Here is a 20,152-nt window from a genome sequence, read left to right on the forward strand (position 1 = left end):
CAGCTGGGGGAGGAGGTGAGGGGAGCAGGGGGGAGGGGCAGGGGTGCCCCTTCTCAGGGCTGGGTCCCGGGTTCTGGATGCTTGGGCTGCGTGTCTGCCCAGCGGTGAGTCCATCGGCCCCTGCGGTGAGCAGCTGATCCGTCAGCTCAGAGCCGCGCCAGGGCCGAGCCTAGAATTCACCCCGCTGCTGTGGGCCTCTGACCTCCAAATTTCCCGTTTCTTCATTTGTTCAATCATTCATTCAGTTAACACCATCTGTGGAGCCCCCTCTATTCAGCGGGCCCTGTGCTACGTGCCAGGGGGCCGGGGACACTGGGTTGTGTCTCGCCCTGTCATTGCAAAGCAAAGCTCCTCTGAGCTTTGAGCTCAGAAGGCGGGGGGGGGGGGGGGCTCCCTTTAATCCCCCAAGGCCATCACAGTTTTTCCCTCGGGGCCTCCCTCGTGCACCCCCTGGGTCCTAGAACCCCACATTGGGTCTGAACTGAAGTGCACGGTCTTGCTCCCTCTTGAAGCATGGCATGGAGAGAAAGTCGAGCCCGAGGTGCAGGGAGCGCCCCCTTCCGAGGGCCCAGCCCGCTCCGTATTCTCGAGGGGCTCTTGGTGCAAAGAGGGAGAGGCAGCCTCTCCGCTCCCAAAAGCCCCTCGTCTGGGGGACAAATTGCAGACATCAATGCTGATGGCCACGGACTCGCGAGCCCTCCCAAGAAGCAAGGGGCTGGCAGGAGGTGGCTGCCCCAGGGGTGGCCCTGAAGGTAAGCCAGGTGCAGGGAGAGGGCCCCTCTGGGGGCAGGAAGAGCCCACGCTCACGGCCATCCTGGGGGATGCAGCACATGGGCGGGGCCGGCAGCAGAGCAGAGCGGGGCTGGCCTTTCTCCCTCAGGAACCAGTCTCCACGGAGAAACCGGAAGAGGTGTGCTCTCTGTCAGTGATGATGGGATGCATCTGTGTGTGTCCCGGTGTCAAGCCTCAGAGAGAGGGCGGCGTGATGGAGGGACGCAGGCGATGTGGAAGGGGGGCCTGGACTGGGTCCAGAAAAGGATGACCTCCCCAGGACCTGCTGCGGTGACGCTCCTGTCCCACCCAGCTCCCAGACGGACTGCCAGCCTCGTCCTGAACAAGCTGCTCGTCTCTGGAGCTTCAAACCGTTGGCCAAAGGAGGCTCCCTTCACGCCTGGCCTAAAGCTGCCGTGGCCCTGAGATCCGCTCTCTTGCAAGTGCTGACTTGATGGTCCCACGATATTCCATCTTTAGAGCGTGGCTTAACAAACAGTGCCATGGGGCAGGCGTTGGTTGTAACAGTGAGACAGCACGTGGCACACCTGTATCCCATGTCAGAGTGCCTGGGTTCAAGTCCCAGCTCTGCTTCCGATTCCAGCTTCCTGCTAAAGCACACCCTGGGAGGCAGTAAGTGTCGGTGCAAATGATCGGGGTCCCCCTGGAGACCTGATTGTGTTCCTGGCCCCCGACTCTGGCTGGGCTCAGCCTCAGCTGCCGTGGGCATTTGGGTGTGAACCAACAGATGGTGGATCCGTGTGTGTGTGTGTGTGTGTGCGTGCGTGCGTGTGTCTTTCTGTCTCTCTGTCTTTCTGCCTCTCTGTCTTTCTGCCTTTCAAATAAGTAAAAATGAAAAACAAAGCCAAAGCCAGTGCCATAGACTGCACCAGGGAGGCCAGTGCCCCTAGGACCTCCACGCCCTCACTCCCCAGTGGGCGCTGGCCAGCAGGCCCTTTCTCACTTCCCCTTGACACGCAGGTGTCACACTCACAGCTTCCTCCACCCTCAACAATTTCTCCCAGGGCACAAGTCGGGGCTCGAGGTTGAAGAAGGAGGAGATCCACAGAACGGCAGTACCTCCCACAGAATCCCTGGGGGCCCAGAAAGAAGGTCCTAGGCTTCCAGGTTCCAGGAAAAAAAAACTCCTGGATTCACATCACTGTACCGGTCTGTCCAGGGAACTGCTGCTTCCGGCCCCACCTGGCTGCTGAGCGCCCACCCCCGGACCAGGCCTCTGCCACCCAGCAAGCCCCTGCCTTACACCTGCCCCTCAGGTCGGATTTCAACTCCGCAGTGATGCATGTGACGGGCAGTCCTTGGGTGGCTGGGACTTGCCCTGCAAGGAGGCTTAGAAATGTATTGTGAGACTGGCGCGGTGGCGTAGCGGGTAAAGCTGCTGCCTGCAGTACCCACATCCCACATGGGCGCCGGTTCGAGTCCTGGCTGCTCTACTTCCTATCCAGCTCTCTGCTATGGCCTGGGAAAGAAGTGGAAGACAGCCTGAGTCCTTGGGCCCCTGCACCCATTGGGGAGACCTGGAAGAAGCTCCTGGCTCCTGGCTTCGGATCGGCTCAGCTCCAGCCATTGCGGCCAACTGGGGAGTGAACCAGCAGATAGAGGACCTCTGTCTCTCTCTCCCTCTCCTTCTCCCTCTCCCTCTCTCTCTCTCTCTCTCTCTCTCTCTGCCTCTCCTTCTCTCTGTGCATAACTCTGACTTTCAAATATATAAATAAATCTTAAAAAAAAAAAGAAATGTGCCATAAGCTCTCTAGTCCCGCAGGACTGTGGTAATCTAACCATCCAGTTCAATCCCACTCGTTTTGTGCACCCTACTGAAGACATTCCTGACTTGGTTGCTAATATCCTTGACCACACCCCCCACACACACACCCACACACAACTAGGTCACAGAAGCAGCGGCTCCCCTGGACACAGTTAGGAAGCTGAGCTGTCAAATCAAGCGGCTGTTGCTGGAGCGACAGCTCCGGATTCTCAGTGCCTCCTCCGCGCACGGCACCAGAAAACAGACTTCTCCAAACCCGCCTCCCTCTGCCACTAAGTCAGTTCAAATGCAAGGGTCCTGTGCGTGTGTCTCCTTGTGGAATCGCACTCAGAGACCTAGCTGTAGGGTCTGAGTCTCAGCTCCTCCGCTTCTGATCCAGCTTCCTGCCAATACACTTGGTAAGGCAGTAAATGATGGCTCAAGTACTTGGGTCCTTGCAACCCATGGGGGAGACCTGGAAGGCATTCCTGGGTCCTGGCTTTGGCCTGGTCTGTTGCAGCCACTGAATCAGTGCACTCCCTCTCTCTGTCTCTCTCTCTCTCTGCCTAATACTCTGCCTTTCAATTAAACAAATAAATCTTAAAAAAAAAAAAGGCATGTAGTCTAAAAAAGAAACCCATTTTAAGCATAAAGACAAACACAGACTGAAATTCAAGAGATGGACAAAGTTGCCCCATGCTAACCATAATCAGAAGAGAGTGAGGTAGCTACAGGAACTCAAGGTTGACTTTAGAGCAAGGAAGGTGATAAGGGACAAAGAGGGCCATTCACATAGTGACAGAGGGGTGGCTATGGTTTGAAACCTGCTCCCAAGTTCCTGCATTGGGAACTTAACCCTCAAGGCAGTGGTGTTGGAGGTGGGGCTTAACCAGCCGTAACAGGCCTTCACAGCATCAGTGTAAGTAAGGCCGAAGCTGACAGAACTGCATGGAGTAGACGGCGGAGACTTGGCTGTGGACAGAACCGGCAGGCAGCCTGGATCCGAGCAGCACTATTCACCAACCAGGCCACGGCAGTCACAGAGCACTTCACCCACAGCGTTCTTCTCAAGCACACGATGAACACGCCCCAGGACACACCACAGTCCGCTCAGACAGCATGCCTTCGCAAATATAAGACTAGAATTCCTCCGAACTCATTCGATGAGCCCAGAACTACCCTAAGTAAACTAAACAAAAAGACATCGTAAGAAAGGACAACACAGACCAACATCTCTTATGACTACAGGTATAGAAACGCTCTACAAATTTCCAGCAATTCAAGTACATAGTCCCTAAAATGAACTGTACACTACAACCAGGTGGGATGTATTGCATTTACGCAAGGCTGATTCAACATTTGAAAATCAGAGAATGTATTCCATCCCATCAACAGGTTAAAGAAGAAAACCCACAAAATCCAATATTTACTCATGAGTAAAAACAAAAAAACCTCAGCAAACCAGGAATAAAGGGGAACATCCTCAACTTGATAAAGAATACCGACAAAAGGGCCAGTGCCGTGGCTCAACAGGCTAATCCTCCACCTTGCGGCGCCGGCACACCGGGTTCTAATCCCGGTCGGGGCACCGGATTCTGTCCCGGTTGCCCCTCTTCCAGGCCAGCTCTCTGCTGTGGCCCGGGAGGGCAGTGGAGGATGGCCCAAGTGCTTGGGCCCTGCACCCCATGGGAGACCAGGAGAAGCACCTGGCTCCTGCCATCGGATCAGTGCGGTGCACCGGCTGCTGTGCGCCAGCCGTGGCGGCCATTGAAGGGTGAACCAACAGCAAAGGAAGACCTTTCTCTCTCTCTGTCTCTCTCTCTCTCACTGTCCACTCTGCCTGTCAAAAGGAAAAAAAAAAAAAGAATACCGATAAAAAACGTGCAGCCAACACCATGCTTCCTGGAGAGAAACTAACTGCCTTCCTGTTAAAATCTGCCACCAGACAAGGACGTCCACTCTCCGCATTCTTGCTCAGCCTCATGCCGAAGCCCTAACCAAGGCAACAAGGCAGGGCAAGGAAAGAGAAGGTTACTGATTGGGAAGTAAGAAATAACACTTCTTTTGCTGATGATATTATTATCTTTGCAGGAAATCCCAAAGAATCAACACCAACGAAATGCTGGAATTAATAATGACAAAATCAAGGATTTGGTATGCAGGATACAAGATTAGCATACAAAAATAAATTGCTTTTCTGTATTGCAGTAATAAACAATGGAATTTGAAGTTAGAATCACTATCATTTATTTAGTACCCTCAAACATGAAACACTTAGGCATAGCTCTTACAAAATATTTACAAGATCTATGAAAGGTAAACTCTAAAACTCAGATGAAAGACATCACAGAAATAAATGGAGACACCTTCCACATTCATAGATAGAAAGACTCCATATTGTAAAGATCTCTGTGTTCCCAACTTGATCTACAAACTCAACACAATCTCCACCATAATCCCAGCCAGTTATTTTATGGAAATCGACTAACTGATTTTCAGGTTTATATGGAGAGATAGAAAGACCCAGAACAACCAGTACTTCATGGGAGAAAGAGGGTTGACACCACTGATCAAAGACTTGGCATAAAACTATAGTCCTCCGTTCACTATGATATGGGCAAAGGAATGAACCAATGGATCAACTGGACTCAAACAGAAAGTTCAGAGACAAACCCCACAGAAATGTAGTCCACAGCCATTGAGGAAGGAGCAAAGGCAACTCACTGGAGAAGGAACAGTCTGTTCACCCAGTGGTGCTGCAGGGTCTCTCCAGCTGGCCAAGTAGGGATGCCCAGCACTGACTCCTCCACAGGGAGCAGCAAAGTGACAAATAAACAGCTGCATTTAGAAGTGAGTGTCCAAGAATTCAGCAAGAGAGATAAAGGAACTCCACAGGACAGGGAGACCTGGGATGGGCACACAAAGAGGAGAACAGAGACCACTGTCCAGGGGGACCCTGGCCCCAGGGCTCAGAGGTGACAGGAGGAAGCCCCCTGGCTGCGGGAAGGGGAAACGGGAGAGCCCCCACAAAGCCCAGGATCCATGGGCATCCCAGGAAGGGGAGTTGCCCGGGATGCTCTGCTTCCAAGAAGGACCTCACAGTCTGTTCCCCTCCACCTCCGGAGCACAGGCAGTGGCAAGGTGCCATCCTTTTGAGAAAGGAGGGGCTTTTGACTTCATACTGCCTTAGGAGAGCCAACCCTCTACAGAGCCCCAAGCCTGGAACCCCACGATTCCAAAGAGACCCAACAGAGCAAGAGTGACCCGAGCACGCAAGCCCACACAGGACTCAACTGTTCCAGGAAGAACAGCAGGGAGATCCTGCCCACAGGATCCTAAAAGTAGGGGCCCACTTGCACCCTCAGACTTGGAGACATCCCCCCTCTTCCCACCTGGACCATTGGCTCACCACAGCTGGGACCCACGCACCCTGGAACACACAGGCAGGGCTCCTGCACTCCCAGGTCCTTGGCTGGCTGTGGAGACATGTGCTCCACCTCGCCTGCCTGCCAGTGCTGCTCCCTTGACCCAGCCCCTCAGGCAGCTACTGGAACTGCGTGCCCTACCCAGACTGCAGGCTACAGGTGCTCCTGACCCAATTGCTGGACTCCTGCAGCCCTCAGGGAATGAGGAGCAGCCCCAGGCCCTTAGCACCACTGCCTGTGATTACAGCAGAAGGCGGCTTAGGGGGGAAGTGCCGCGGTGTGCAAGTGGAATGAAAGCCCAGGCGGCCTGCCCCACTGACACCCAAAGGCGTGTCTTCAGGGAGAATCTTTCAATCCATAAAAGCCACTTCTTAAAAGCAATAGAGATACTGAGCCATGAGACGTGCAAATATGAGCATAGAGACACAAAAAGTGTGAAACAGGCAGTGTGGTGCCTAAAAGGAACACCATAATGATTTTTTTAAGATTTATTTATTTACTTGAAAGTCAGAGTTACACACACACACACACACACAGAGAGAGAGAGAGAGAGAGAGAGAGAGAGAGAGAGGTGTTCCATCCACTGGTTCACTCTTCAGTTGGCCGCAATGGCCGGAGCTGCGCTGATCTGAAGTCAGGAGCCAGAAGCTTCTTCCAGGTCTCCCATGCGGGTGCAGGGGCCCAAGCACTTGGGCCATCTTCCACTGCTCTCCCAGGCCACAATGAAGAGCTGGATAGGAAGTAGAGCAGCCGGGACTTGAACTGGAGTCCATATGGGATGCTGGCACTGCAGGCGGTGGCTTTACCCACTATACCACAGAGCTGGCCCCCACAATAATGTTTCAGTAACTAACCCCAAAGGAAAAAATATTGACAAAATACTTAATAAACAATTTCGACAAGTGGTTATTTTTACTCAGAGATATAAGAGCACACAGACAGTTTATGAAAATCAGGAGGGGCCGGTGCTGTGACACAGAGGGTTAAAGCCCCAGCCTGCAGCGCCGGCATCCCATATGGGCACTGGTTCATGTCCTGGCTGCTCCTCTTCCCACCAGCTCTCTGCTGTGGCCTGGGAGGGCAGTAGAAGATGGCCCAAGTGCTTGGGCCCCTGCAGCTACATGGAAGACTCGGAAGAAGCTCCTGGCTCCTGGCTTTGGATCAGCACAGCTCCAGCCGTTGCAGCCATCTGGGGAGTGAACCAGTAGATGGAAGACCTCTCTCTCTGGCTCTACATCTCTCTGTAACTCTGTCTTTCAAATAAATAAAATAAATCTTTTTAAAAAAAGAAAATCAGGAAAACTATACATGATATGAGAAAGGAATTTAGCAAAGAGATAAGGAGCTTGAAAGAAAAGCAAGCAGATGCTTTGGAAATGAAGAACTCAATAAGTCAAATAAAATTACAGTTTGAAACCTAAGTCATACAGAGAAAAGGATGTCTGAATTTGGGATATCTGGATAAAGGAAATAAATAACAAAGATCCAGAGCAAAAATAAATGAAATAGAGGATAAAAAACAATATAAAGGACTGGCGTGGTGGCACAGGGCGTTAAGTTGCCTGCACACTGGCATCCCGTATGCTAGTTCCAATTCAGTTCCCTGCTTTAGCGCCTGGGAAAGCAACAAAATGCGGTTCAAGTGCTTGGGCCCCTGCACCCAGGTGGGAAACCCTGATGGAGTTCTTAGCTCTTAGCTTTGGCCTGGCCCAGCCCTGGCCGTTGAGGCCATTTGGGGTGTGAACCACTGGGTTGTGATTCAAATAAATAAAATTTCAAAGGCAGAGTTACAGAGAGAGGGAGAGATAAAGAGAGAGATCTTCCACGCATTAGTTCACTCCTCAAATGGCCACAATGGCCACAGCTGGGCCAATCTGAAGCCAGGAGCCACGAGCCAGGAGCATCTTCCATGTCTCCTACGTGGGTGCAGGGGCCGAAATACTTGGGCCATCTTCTGCTGCTTTCTCAGGCCATAGCAGAGAGCTGGATTGGAAGAGAAGCACCCGGGACATGAACTAGCACCCATGTGGGATGGCTTTACCAGCTACACAATAAAGCTGGCCCCAATAAATAAATAAATCTTTAAAAAGAAGGAAAAAAAAACAATATAAAAGATCAATGAAATGAATATTTGGTTCTTTTTAAAGATAAGCAAAGTAGACATTTATTTAGTTAGACGAAACAAAAAGAAAAATGCAAGACTCAATGAATACAATCAGAGATGGAAAGAGAGACATTGCAACTGACCCCACAGGAATAGGAAGATCATTTGGGACTGTTATGAAGAACTACGTGCCAACTAACAGGAAAACCTCGAGGAAATGAACAGTTTTGGACACACAAAATCTACCAAGGGGCCGGTGCTGTGGCCTAGCAGGTAAAGCCGCTGTCTGCAGTGCCGGCATCCCATATGGGCACCGGTTCAAGTCCCAGCTGCTCCACTTTTGATCCAGTTCTCTGTGTGGCTTGGGAAAGCAGTGGAAGATGGCCCAAGTCCTTGGGCCCCTGCACCCATGTGGGAGACCCTGAAAAAGCTCCTGGCTCCTGGCTGCAGATTGACGCAACTCCAGCCATTGTGGCCATTTGGGGAGTGAACCAGCAGATGGAAGACCTTTCTCTCTCCTCTCTCTCTCTCTCTGGCGCTCTCTCTCTCTCTCTCTCACTGTAACTCTCTCTCTCAAATAAAATCTTTAAAAAATATGGAATCAACCAAAATTCCCATCAAAAGATGAATGGATAAACAAAATATGGTACATATACATAATGGAGTAATTTTTGGCCATTAAAAGAATGAAATCCTCTCATTTTCAGCAAAATGGATAAAGCTAGAGGATAGTATGTTAAGTGAAATAGGCCAGACACAGATAGACAAGTGCTGTTTGTTCACCCTCATATGTGGAAGCTTAAAAAAACCTCAGTCTGGGGGCTGGCCTTTTGGTACAGTGAGTAAAGCCACCGCCTGCGATGCCAGCATCCCATATGTGTGCAGTTTGAGTCCCAGCTGCTCCACTGCTGATCCAGCTCCCTGCTAATGTGCCTGGGAAAGCAGCAGAGGATGGCCCGAGTGCTTGGGCCCCTACACCCTCTTGAGAGATGCAGAAGAAGCTCCTGGCTCTGGCCTGGCCTGGCCCTAGCCACTGTGGCCATTTGGGGAGTGAACCAGCAGATTGGACGCTCTCTCTGTCTCTTCGCTTCTACCCCCACTCTCTAACTGTGCCTTTCCAATAAATAAAAATAAATATTTAAAAAAAAAACCTCAATCTGAACATAGAATAGCAATTACTGGAGACTGGTATAGGAGTAGTGGAAGAGGGAAACTGGATGACAAGAGCGGAGCCGGATTCAGACGGAAGGGTTAAATTAAGCTCCTAGGGAGACACAGCGCAGTGGGGTGACTATGGTTCACAGCAACCCCCCATATGCTTCATGAACAAATAGAGGAGAGGAAGGAATTCCACGCCTCCAGTAATACAGGTGACATTAAGGAGGGGAAATGCTGATTGCACACATTATGAACACGGATTGAAATGTCAGGCTGTGCCCCAAAAAGATGCACAGTTATTGTTAATAAAAATAACACGTTAGTGAGGGTGTGGAGGAAAGGGGACTTTCATACCTCTGCCGGGGGGAATGGGAATGAGTGCAGCCCTTATGGAGAGAAGGATGGAGGCTCCTTAAAACGCTAAAAATGGCCGGCGCTGCGGCTCACTAGGCTAATCCTCCACCTGCGGTGCCGGCACACCGGGTTCTAGTCCCGGTTGGGGCGCCGGATTCTGTCCCGGTTGCTCCTCTTCCAGGCCAGCTCTCTGCTGTGGCCAGGGAAGGCAGTGGAGGATGGCCCAAGTGCTTGGGCCTTGCACCCGCATGGGAGACCAGGAAGAAGTACCCGGCTCCTGGCTTCGGATCGGTGCAGCGCTGGCCGTAGCGGCCATTTGGGGGGTGAACCAACGGAAGGAAGACCTTTCTCTCTGTCTCTCTCTCACTAACTCTGCCTGTCACAAAAAATTTTTAAAAAAAAGCTAACAATAGGCCTCCCACATGATCCAGCTGTCCCACCTGTGCGTATGCATCCAAAGGAAACGAAATCAGCGTATCGAAGAGATACCGGCGCTTCACATTTACTGCTGCACCAGTCACAGTCGCTGAGATACGGAATCAACCTAGATACCCGCTGACAGATGAATGGACAAGGAAAATGTGCCATCTATACACAATGAACTATTCTTCAGCCACAAAAAGAATTATAGTCTATCATGTGTAGCAGAATGGATGCAACAATGGATAGAATTGGAGAATATAATGTTAAGTGACATAAAAGAGACTTAGAAAAACAAATAGTACATGTTCTCTCTCATGTGGAAACTACAAAAAAAAAAGCACTCTGAGTGTAGCAGAGTGATTATTAGAGAGTGGGGAAGAGGAAGAAAGAGGATAGAGAGAGGTTAGACAACGGAAACCAAAACATGGTTAGATAGAATAAGTTTTAGTGGGGCCGGTGCTGTGGTGTAGCAGGTGAAGCTGCCTCCTGCAGTGCCAGCATCCATTATGGGTGCCAGTTCGAGTCCCAGCTGCTCCACTTCCTATCCAGCTCTCTGCTGTGGTCTAGGAAAGCAGTGGAAGATGGCCCAAGTGTTTGGGTCCCTGCACCCACCTGGGAGACCTGGAAGAAGCACCTGGCTCCTGGCTTCAGATTGGCTCAGCTCCAATTGCGGTCATTTGGGGAGTGAACCAGCTGATGGAAAACCTCTCTCTCTCTCTCTCCTCCCTCTCTCTTCCTGTGTCTCTGTAACTCTGCCTTTGAAATAAATAAATAAGTCTTTAAAAAAAAATAAGAAGTTCTAGTGTCCTACAGCACAATGAGGTGACAAGATTATACCAGCCCCTTAGGAAACGTCCTTGTGTGATTCTCTGAAGCTGGAAGGTGTCATCAGACCCCGAGAGCACAGCTCCTTGTGTTGGCCGCGGGCTTTGTGTGATGGCCACATGTCAATGTTGCTTGGCTGGTTGTAACGAATCCGGTTCAGGGTGTTGGTGGTGGAGAAGCGGTGTGTTGGGGTCGAGGCGGTGGCTGTGTAGGCCTCTGTACTCTCAGCTCGAGTTGACTGTGAACTTCACTGGAGAGACGGAGAAGGAGGCGCAGCGTTCCGTCTGCCAGCCTCTGCGAAGCAAGGGAAGCAGCAGGAGGCCGGGTCACTGCTGCGGGAGCTCACCTGCGAAGCGGCTCACCTCACCAACTCCTCCAGCTAACTCTCTGCACCTGAGAGGGCCAGCTCCCTCGGGAAACCGCTGCACCTGGAGTGCTTGAGCGCTCTGTGTCGCACAGCAGTCAGCATTCTGTTGGGAAAGCTCTGATGCTCCGAGCTTGGAAGGATGAGTGATGCATTGTGGGAAACAGACCTCGGACGTGTTTCGGAGGAGCTGAGGATGCCACAGCTCAAAAGAAAGAGGGAGTTAGAGGATGGGAGAAGAGTTCCTGCAAGGCCGCCTAACCCACGGGGCAGAGGGTGAGTTGGAGCTTCCAAGGAGATCTGAACAACGTTCTCTAACTGCCTACGTGAGGTGGCACAGGGGCTTCTGGAGAGATCACGGGGAGCTGTCATCCCGCTGCACCTCCACCTCTAAGTTCTGCAGCCAAAACCAGGTTCTGGGCCAGGGCTGCTGTCGGTGATCAGAAGGAAAAGCTGGAAGCAAAGTATATGAGGACGAGCCCTGAGACATCTGAGTACCCGCCCTGCTGGGACCCTGACCATGAGGAAGTGCAGAGAATGAGGGTCCCTGGCTTCCTTCTCCCCTCTAGAATTCACCTGTTGGCTCTTGCTAACCCAGAACTAGATAAGGGAAAGAGACAAAGTTCCCAGATCAACCCAACAGATGGCAGGACACAATCTTGTGTAGCTGTGTGTGTGTGTGTGTATATGTGTGTCTCTGTGTGTGTCTGTGTGTGTGTCTCTGTGTGTGTATGTGTGTGTGTCTGTGTGTGTCTGTGTGTGTATGTATATGTGTGTCTGTGTGTGTGTGTGATTATAGGAGTGATGCTGGTCTCCACTGCTAGGCTGAAATGGCATCAGAGGAGACACTGTTTCTCTTTTGCTCACCACCGTCTCCCCCCATATCGTACTTGAATTGCCTGGATTATTGAGTAGGTCTTCAACAAACACCTGTTGAGGTAACAGTGCTGTTTTATTTATAAGAACACATGCAACATTAAAAGTCTAGCAAAATCTTCTGTTGGCATGGCATGGAGGAGCAGGCATTCTCATACTGGTCACAGGAAAACAAACTAGTTCAACCATTCGAGGAAGGAATTGGGCAGTCCCGGACAAAACTACACATGTACTTCCCTTTGACCCACTAATCCTACTGCTAGGACTCCTTCCAGGAGACACGTGTGCCATGTTCAAGGTCGCCCACTGAAGCACTGTCATCGCAAAATGTTGGGAACGACCCAAATGCCAATCCCTGGGAGAACGGTTGAGAAATGACGGTCCATCCATGCAAAGGAGCAGTAAAAAGAGAGAGTAAAAAGAGTAAAAGGAGAGTAAAAAGAGAGCAGTAAAAGAGAGAGAGGCAGATTCCTATCTGTTGGAAATCACTTCATATCAGAAGCAAAGCTGTGTGGTGAACAACACAAACTGAGAGGGTGTCCAGCAGGGGTGGGGACCGCCCAGCCCGTGGACCATATTAAGCTGGCAAATCATCTTGCCTTGCCCACAGGTGGAACTCCAAATTCAATACATTTATAGCAGGCTACTCTTGAAGTGGATACTTTTGCATGGTCTGAAGATGATGCTGTAAGTATCCAAACAGCCCAAGGGTTCCCCTCCACAGGAGAAAAAAAGTAAAAGAAAATACGTAGGCGTCTGCTCATTCATGCAAATGAATCTCAGCAAGAACCAATGAGAAACTCATTGGCTTCTGATTGGCCCAGCTCTGGCCATTGCAGCCATCTGGGGAGTGAACCAGCAGATGGAGAATCTCTCTCTCTCTCTCTCTCTCTCTCTCTCTCTCTCTCTCTCTCTAACTCTGCCTTTCAAATAAATAAATAAATCTTAAAAAAGAAAACCTGGTATACACCACCTTCACCAAGTGATCGAGGTCAACCTCAGCAGTAACAAGACTTATCATAATCATGGGCCATTGATAAGATCCCTGAGAAGGGCACGTATCATTTCTGTGATACTGCTAAAAAATTGTCTCCCCTCAATCCAATTGTGGGAACATATCATGCAAACTCATATTGAGGAATATCCTGGAAAAAAAATCCCTGAAGTCCATCTTGCTCCTCGGCCATCTCTACCACTGCTGTGGGTTGGGGACTGCCTCACACCTATCATGGGAAGTCGGTGGTCACAGAGCAGGTGGCCACAAAGTCGCTGGTGTCAATCAACTCCAGCCTTCCATGTGCTATGAAACGTGGGCCGTGTGAGCTGTCACAAGCCAACGCCAAAGCCCATCATACAAGGCAAATGGAAAAGTCACCCTCGCCTACAGCTGCCCAGCTCTGAGGCTGTCCGACACGGAGGACCACGCCATGGTGGCCAACACCAATGTTCATCAGGACGGTGACAATGACACGGAGCTGGCACCACGTGTGGAAAATGCTACAGAGTGTGCACCCTGGTGATCACTGATCCAGGAGATGTTGACAGCATTGGAAGCATGGCAGAACAGATGGAGGAAAGTCAACCAGGCAAAATTTTCCTTTAATAAAACCTGCCAGAGGTTGTTTTTGAAAAATCCTGAAAAGGTGTGAAATGGAGAACTCCTGGCTGAGGTTCCCAGGGTCCCTGCGTGTTGGAAAAATGCTATCCCCTGAGTCCTGGACCCGATACTGGCCTGGGGCTCCAGGATCTGTGGCAGGAAGGGCGTTCTGCCTATTGTAGCTACAGGTGCTACAGGTGAGGTGTTTAGCCAGCGGGGCTGGCCTGGCCCCGGGCTGAGCCCTCTGCACCCTTGCTCAGGCATGAAACCCACAGCTCCAGGAGGGGAGAGCAGAGGGGCAGGGAGGGAGGCTCCCAGATTCTGAGGCTGAGCTTGCTCACCCTGGTTTTCTGCTGGGTGTTGCATTCCACCAGCTGCGGGCTGAAGCGATGGAAGCTGATGGTCTCGCAGCTGTGGAGGTCAAAGGTACAAGCTAGGGTGGTCTCATCCGAAGCTGCTCCAGGCTCTGCCCCGGCTGCTGCCGGCCGTGTGGCCTTCGCGGCTCTTCCTGGGCTTGCAGCAGCGTTGCCCATCTCCGCCTTCGTCTCCGCCCGTCCTCCTCCCTCAGTGCGTGTGTCTGTGTCCTCACAGAGAACCCCAGTCGGGTTGGATTGGGGCCCACCCCAATGGCCTTGACTTGCCTGCCTGTACAATGGCCTATTTCCAGAGAATTCACATTCTGAGGTCATGGGGATGAGGACTTGAACACAGGAAGGGAACCCAAGTCAACCCATAACACTAGCACTGAAGTGAATTCCCCTTCCGAGAGGGAAGCTTCCTGGATGGCTCTCTTTTTAAGATTTGTTATTTATTTGCAGGAAAGAATTACGGGGGTTGGGGGGGAGATATGAAGAGAGGGAGAGAGAGAGAGCGAGAGAGAGGCTCTTCCATCTCCTGGTTCACTCGCCAAATGGCCACAATGGCTAGGACTGGGCCAGATGGAAGCCAGAAGCTAGGAGCTTCTTCCAGGTCTCCCATGTGGGTGCAGGGGCCCAAGCACTGGGGCCATCCTCCACTGTTTTCCCAGACCATTAGTAGGGAGCTAGATCAGAAGTGGAGTAGCCAGGACTCGAACCGGCACCCATATGGGATGCCAGCATTGCAGGCAATGACTTTACCTTCTACCCCACAACACCAGGCCCTGGCTGGCTCTTAGGATAGACCAACTACCATTCTCTTCCGGACTGTGGATTCCCTAGGGGCAGGCCTGGGGATGGCCCCGCAGGTGTCCTGGTTTGTAGGGGCTCTGGGTGTACTTCCTTTGAACAAATGATTGAGAGACTGAATGAAGAGTACGAACAACCTCTTCCCTGTTCCCAGATGGCCCACTGAGTGATGCTCCCTCAGTAAAGGGCCCCCTTGTCTGTTCACGAGTCCACAGCCTGCCACCACAGAAGGACCTTGTCACCTTGAGAGTGGCCGCAGAGAAGCACTGCCCGGTGGTCACACTTAAAGCCAGTAGCGGAAATTTACTGAGTTAGAAGCTAAGCCTTTCGGCTTCGAGATGACCTGAAATTTATTCTGGCGCCAGCCCGTGACACGTAAGGTCTCAGCCTGCAACTCTGTTTTGCCAGCTGATGAGGGGAAGACAGGGGATTACTTAGAGGCATGGGTGAGCCAATCACAGAGTCCACCAGTGGACAACACCCATCCCCATCCGCTACCTCACCCACACCCAGCGTCCTAGACGGAGCAGCTACTTAAAGGGAGCTGGAACTCAGAAAAAAAACCAGAGAGTCACACGGAAATAAAATAGCAACTCCAGCATCCTCCAGAGGTAAGTACCCAGAAATGAAGCCTAGTCAAGAGCAGGAGAAAGCCGGCACCGCGGCTCACTAGGCTAATCCTTCGCCTGCGACACCGGCACTCTGAGTTCTAGTCCCAGTTGGGGCGCCGGTTGCTCCTCTTCCAGGCCAGCTCTCTGCTGTGGCCCGGGAGTACAGTGGGGGATGGCCCAAGTGCTTGGGCCCTGCACCTGCATGGGAGACTAGGAGAAGTACCTGGCTCCTGGCTTTGGATCGGCACAGCGTGCCAGCTGTAGCGGCCATTTGGGGGATGAACCAATGGAAGGAAGACTTTCTCTCTGTCTCTCTCTCTCTCTGTCTCTCTCTCTCTCACTGTCTAACTCTGCCTGTCAAAAAAAAAAAAAAAAAAAAAAAGAGCAGGAGAACTCCTGGCCTTTGGCTGACTTTGAGAACATTTGTGTCGTTTGTGAGTGTGTGTGCATGTGTGTGTAAGCATGTGTTGATACATGGGCACAAGAAAGCCTGGGCTTAATGTGGTGTGCACGGGAGACTGAGTGTGGGAGTGTGTGTGTGCATGTGTGAGCTACTGAAGGAGAGTGCGTTTGCACCAGCTCAAGCATGTGTGTGTGCAGGCATGCGTGTGTGTGTGCAAGTGTGCATGAGCATGTGTGAACAGGGTGGGAGCATCTAGCAGGATAGGATGCTGCTTAGCGCTGAAGTGAAGTATTCTGGAAGTTTCCAAGCCTTGACTCCCACGTGCAGACACGCAAGCTACATCCAATGGGAGACGCAACCTCTGACCACAGGAACCTCCTGCTTTTCTGGAATGAACTGGGGTTCCAACCCACTAAGGGTTTTCAGTCGTCAGCCTATCGTATAGGGTCTCCAGGGGGCTGAGGGACTCGCGTGGATGACACTGATCCCCAGAGCTGGGAAGGGTCAGGAGGCGGAGTGTGTGTACAGCGTTGGAAGTCACTCCATGTGTCTTCCCTGAGGACAGAGGGGGCCACCCTGCACATGGCTTTGGAGGGGGAGGAGCATGTGTATGCTCTCTGGGGTTGGTGGGTTGGGCGGAGAGCAGGGGCCACGGCAGAAGCTGAGGCCTCCTAGGAGAGCAGTGCAGGCCAATCCATGCGCACTTGTCCCTCACAGGACTCTCGTCATGAAGGCCCTGCTGCTGTTGGCAATGATCATGGCCTTTGGTGAGTGTTGAACCTGACCTCAGCAGACGTGGGGCAGCCCAGGGAGGGAAACACCCCAGACCCGTTTTCCCACCCATTGCTGCTGTCCTCTGTCAGGGGGAGGAGTAGACACTTCGGGGTTGGGGCAGGAAGTTTGGAGAGTAACAGAGGAGGAGGCCACAGGGCCCCGTGCCCCATGCCCAGGCCATTTCCCAATTTCTTTTCAGGCTTGTGGGAGGCCCATGGGAATCTTCTGAATTTCCGGAAAATGATCAAGTTCACGACGGGAAAAGAACCTTCAACCACTTACGGCTTCTACGGCTGCTACTGCGGCCTGGGTGGCACAGGGACCCCCCTGGACGCGACAGATCGGTGAGGCCCCCAGCCCTCCCTTCCCTCCGCTGACTTCCGGCCCCAGCAGGGCTGGTGCTGCCCGCGCTCAGGGGTCCCAGGAGGTGCCAGCCGGAAAAGCTGCCAAGGTGTTAGACTTCTGCTCTAGATGATTCCAGAGCCACTGAGTGTCTCCCCGGGATCCAGGGGGTGACACCACAGGGCACCAGGTCCCCTGCAGCTGTGGGAAGCCCCCCAACAGGATGTGTTCCTCCCCAGGTGCTGTGCTACCCATGACTGTTGCTACACCCGCCTGGAGAACAGTGGCTGTGGCACCAAACTCCTGAACTACCACTACAGCCTCAGCGGGAACACCATCACCTGCGGTGAGTGAGGGCCGGGCCGCCGCCAGGCTTCTCCCATGGGTTCACTGAGCGCACGGTGTGCTGGGCGCCGCAGACAGACACAAAGGGACATGGTCCCTGCAAAAGAGGCTCCGAGATGAGTGGGAAGGAAAATGAGAACAGTACGTGTGAAACACTCCGGAAGGAAGGAAGCAGAGGAAGCGCTCAAACCAGGGCCAGACGCTTGTCAGCCCCGGAGAGCAGCACCATCTCAGCTGGGCTGGAGCCATGCTGCAGACAGCCAGGGAGGGGCACTGCGGGCATGGCAAGGAGAGATCACAGCCCGGACATGAGGGACCAGAGCAGGTGCAGACGCCACCCTGTGCTGCCCAGGGAGACTGAGCAGGAGGGGGAGTGGGGAGCAGTGACGCTGGGGAGGGAGGAAGGGGCTGAGGCAAGCCAGGCCCTGAGCCCGGGAGGCATCTGGAGTTTGTCCCAGAGCAGCAGGGAGCAGGTACGCACAGGAGTGAGGGTCACCTGCACTTCAGGACTGGCCCCGCCTGCAGGGTGGATGCGACAGGAAGGGGAGGAGTGAGGGGGCGGGGCATAGAGCAGACAAATGCTGAGAGCAGGTGGGGGTCAGGAGGGAGGAAGGGGTGGAGAATGAAACCAAGATGCATTTGAGGCAGCGCCAGCCCAGTGTGGCGATGGCCTGGGTAGGGGTGGGGTAGGGAGCGCCTGGTCTGTGACTGTGGGGGCACCACGGAGATGAGGGTGGCAGGAGCCAGGGTGGAGTGTGGGGAGGGGCAGTTCTATCAGTGCACAGGGGCAGGTGGAGGGGGACTTGCAGCTGGTGGGGGGGGGGGGCTCTGGCCTGGGCCACACTCAGAGGCAGCAGCAGGGAGCTGCAGGGGGTCTGGCGCTCCCCCACTGGGTGGCTCAAGGCCCAGGAAGGAGACAGAGGGGGATGGGCACCCAGAGATGAGGCCAGGTGGGGGAGCAGGTCCGGGTGTCAGTGAGGAGATGACTGATAACACCCGCTGGAGTGGGGGCCGGCCATGACGGGGCCAACAGCGCTGCTCGGACCGAGAGGCAGGCAGGCCCCCAGGGGCACAGGGAGCTCTCCAGGCAGGGTGACGACCAAGGCAGAGGAGAGCCGGCCGGGCAGAGGGAGAACGCGAGGACGGGACCGGCAGTGGAGACTCTGAGTGGAGAGCCTGGCGCTGCAGGGAGCAGAGAGCTGGCGCTGCAGGGAGGGTGCTGGGGTCCTGCACAGGGGATCCAGGCTGGGCGGGAGGGCGTGGCCTGCGCCCACACCCCGAGTCCTGGAGGGTCAGGAGCTCTCTCTCCACCATGGCCTCTCCCTGCGGGCAGGTCCCAAGCAGCAGGTGCCGACTGACAGTGGCTGGGAACGCGGCCCGGCCGACTGCCGTGTAAGGATTCTGGGGGAGGCAGGGCCGGGCCTGGGGCAGCTTCTCAGCCCCAGCATCCGGGACCCAGGCTTCCCCAGCCCTGGGCTCTGCTGTCCTGGCAGCATCCACGCAGGGCCGTGCAGGCAGCGGCTGGGGCTCCAGCACAGCGGCCCCACCCTCTCGGGCGGCTCTCCCACTGCTCAGCTCTGTGTGGAGGCAGGAAGTGACTCCTTCCCAGAAGTCCTCACCGGCCTTCCCTCAGTGGTTCATTGGTCAGCACCAGGTCACATGATCCTAAAAGACCAAATATAACCAAGGAATAGAGGGTTCATTTCCAACCCAACCATTCACAGTCCACTTGCAACTCCGAGGGGTGGGACCTTGCCCCTGTTACATGTCTACTAAGAGGAAATGAGGATGATTTTTAGGAAGACCTGTGAAGACTCCCAGTGCGTGACTGCTGGGAGCTCACGTCCTGAAAGCAGGAATTCTGTCTCCCCCTCCATCAGAGGATCTCCCGTGTGGGTGTTGGTCTGACCCTGGAAGCTTTGGAGGCCTAGGGTCCATGCTGCACCCCACAGCAAGCTGCGGACCCCCATGACCCCCTGTCCCGTGTTTATTTCCTTGTGATTGCAGAAGACACAGACTACTGCCGGAGTCAGCTGTGTCAATGCGACAGGACCGCTGCCTACTGCTTTGCTGCCAATCAGAATACCTATAACAAGAAGTACGAGTACTATTCCAACAGCCGCTGCTCCCAAGTCAAGCAGACTTGCTGACGGGCCCTGGACACCTGCTGCCCCGTGCTGAATTTCCTTGTCTCACGCCCACTCCCACCCTCACCCACAAGACCTGGTCCTGGGGAAAACACTCCTGTCCCACCCTGGAGACAAGGCAGGAGCCCTTCTGTGGCCACCCAGGACAAGAAGCGCCTGCCTGGGGTGGGTCTGACCGGGCCCCTTTCCCTGCTTCCTTGGGCAGCTGGGCATCTCCCCAGGTCCCGCACTCTCCTCCAAGGCCACTCCCTGCTTAGCACTCAGAGCTCCACCCTCTTCTGAATAAAGCGATTCCCCAGCAAACCTTGTGTGTCTGGGTTGGGTTGGGTGTGCAGGGGCACTCTGCTGTGTGGGCTGCTGTCGGGCAGGACAAAGTGGTAGAACACAGTACAGCGCGGGAGTGAAAAAGGCAGGCTCAGGGGCCAGGCGGCTCTGCGCTAACCCCTCTACGCCACCACCCTGGCACCTGGTGCTCTCTGTAAATGGCCGTGAGGTGGGTGCCTCCTGCAGGGGCTTCCTTGAGAATGCAAGGGGGTGCAGGGGTGAAGCGCTGGGGTCCAGCTTTCTGCAGCTGGCATGGGGCACAAGTATCCCCTCCCTTCTGCATGCCAGCGCACCTCCTGTTGGCCTCCTGGGCTATGTGGAAGTTGTCAGAATCAAAATGGAGTCACTCATCAAGGCCTAACTAATGCATGCATTCCT

The 20,152-nt window shown here is 53.6% G+C and overlaps 2 protein-coding genes across 2 annotated transcripts in view; one reads left to right on the forward strand and one right to left on the reverse strand.

Moving 5' to 3' along the window:
- Positions 1-20,152, reverse strand: part of PLA2G5 (phospholipase A2 group V) — a 65,355-nt gene that overhangs the window by 33,337 nt on the left and 11,866 nt on the right. The window lies entirely within an intron of this gene.
- LOC100351425 (phospholipase A2, membrane associated) lies at positions 15,327-19,753 on the forward strand. Its single transcript, XM_002716003.5, has 5 exons — positions 15,327-15,439; positions 16,560-16,609; positions 16,816-16,960; positions 17,198-17,304; positions 19,311-19,753. Exons 2-5 carry the CDS (start codon positions 16,570-16,572, stop codon positions 19,451-19,453), a joined length of 435 nt encoding a protein of 144 aa, XP_002716049.1. The 5' UTR covers positions 15,327-15,439; positions 16,560-16,569; the 3' UTR covers positions 19,454-19,753.

This window comes from Oryctolagus cuniculus, chromosome 7 (assembly GCF_964237555.1).
Source record: "Oryctolagus cuniculus chromosome 7, mOryCun1.1, whole genome shotgun sequence".
Taxonomy (NCBI): domain Eukaryota; kingdom Metazoa; phylum Chordata; class Mammalia; order Lagomorpha; family Leporidae; genus Oryctolagus; species Oryctolagus cuniculus.

Bases quoted from the DNA above. Each gene is read 5' to 3' on its own strand.
- LOC100351425 (XM_002716003.5), top strand. From the start codon at position 16,570: ATGAAGGCCCTGCTGCTGTTGGCAATGATCATGGCCTTTG. The intron at 16,610-16,815 runs GTGAGTGTTGAA...ATTTCTTTTCAG, and splicing joins GGCAATGATCATGGCCTTTG to GCTTGTGGGAGGCCCATGGG. The intron at 16,961-17,197 runs GTGAGGCCCCCA...GTTCCTCCCCAG, and splicing joins CCCCTGGACGCGACAGATCG to GTGCTGTGCTACCCATGACT.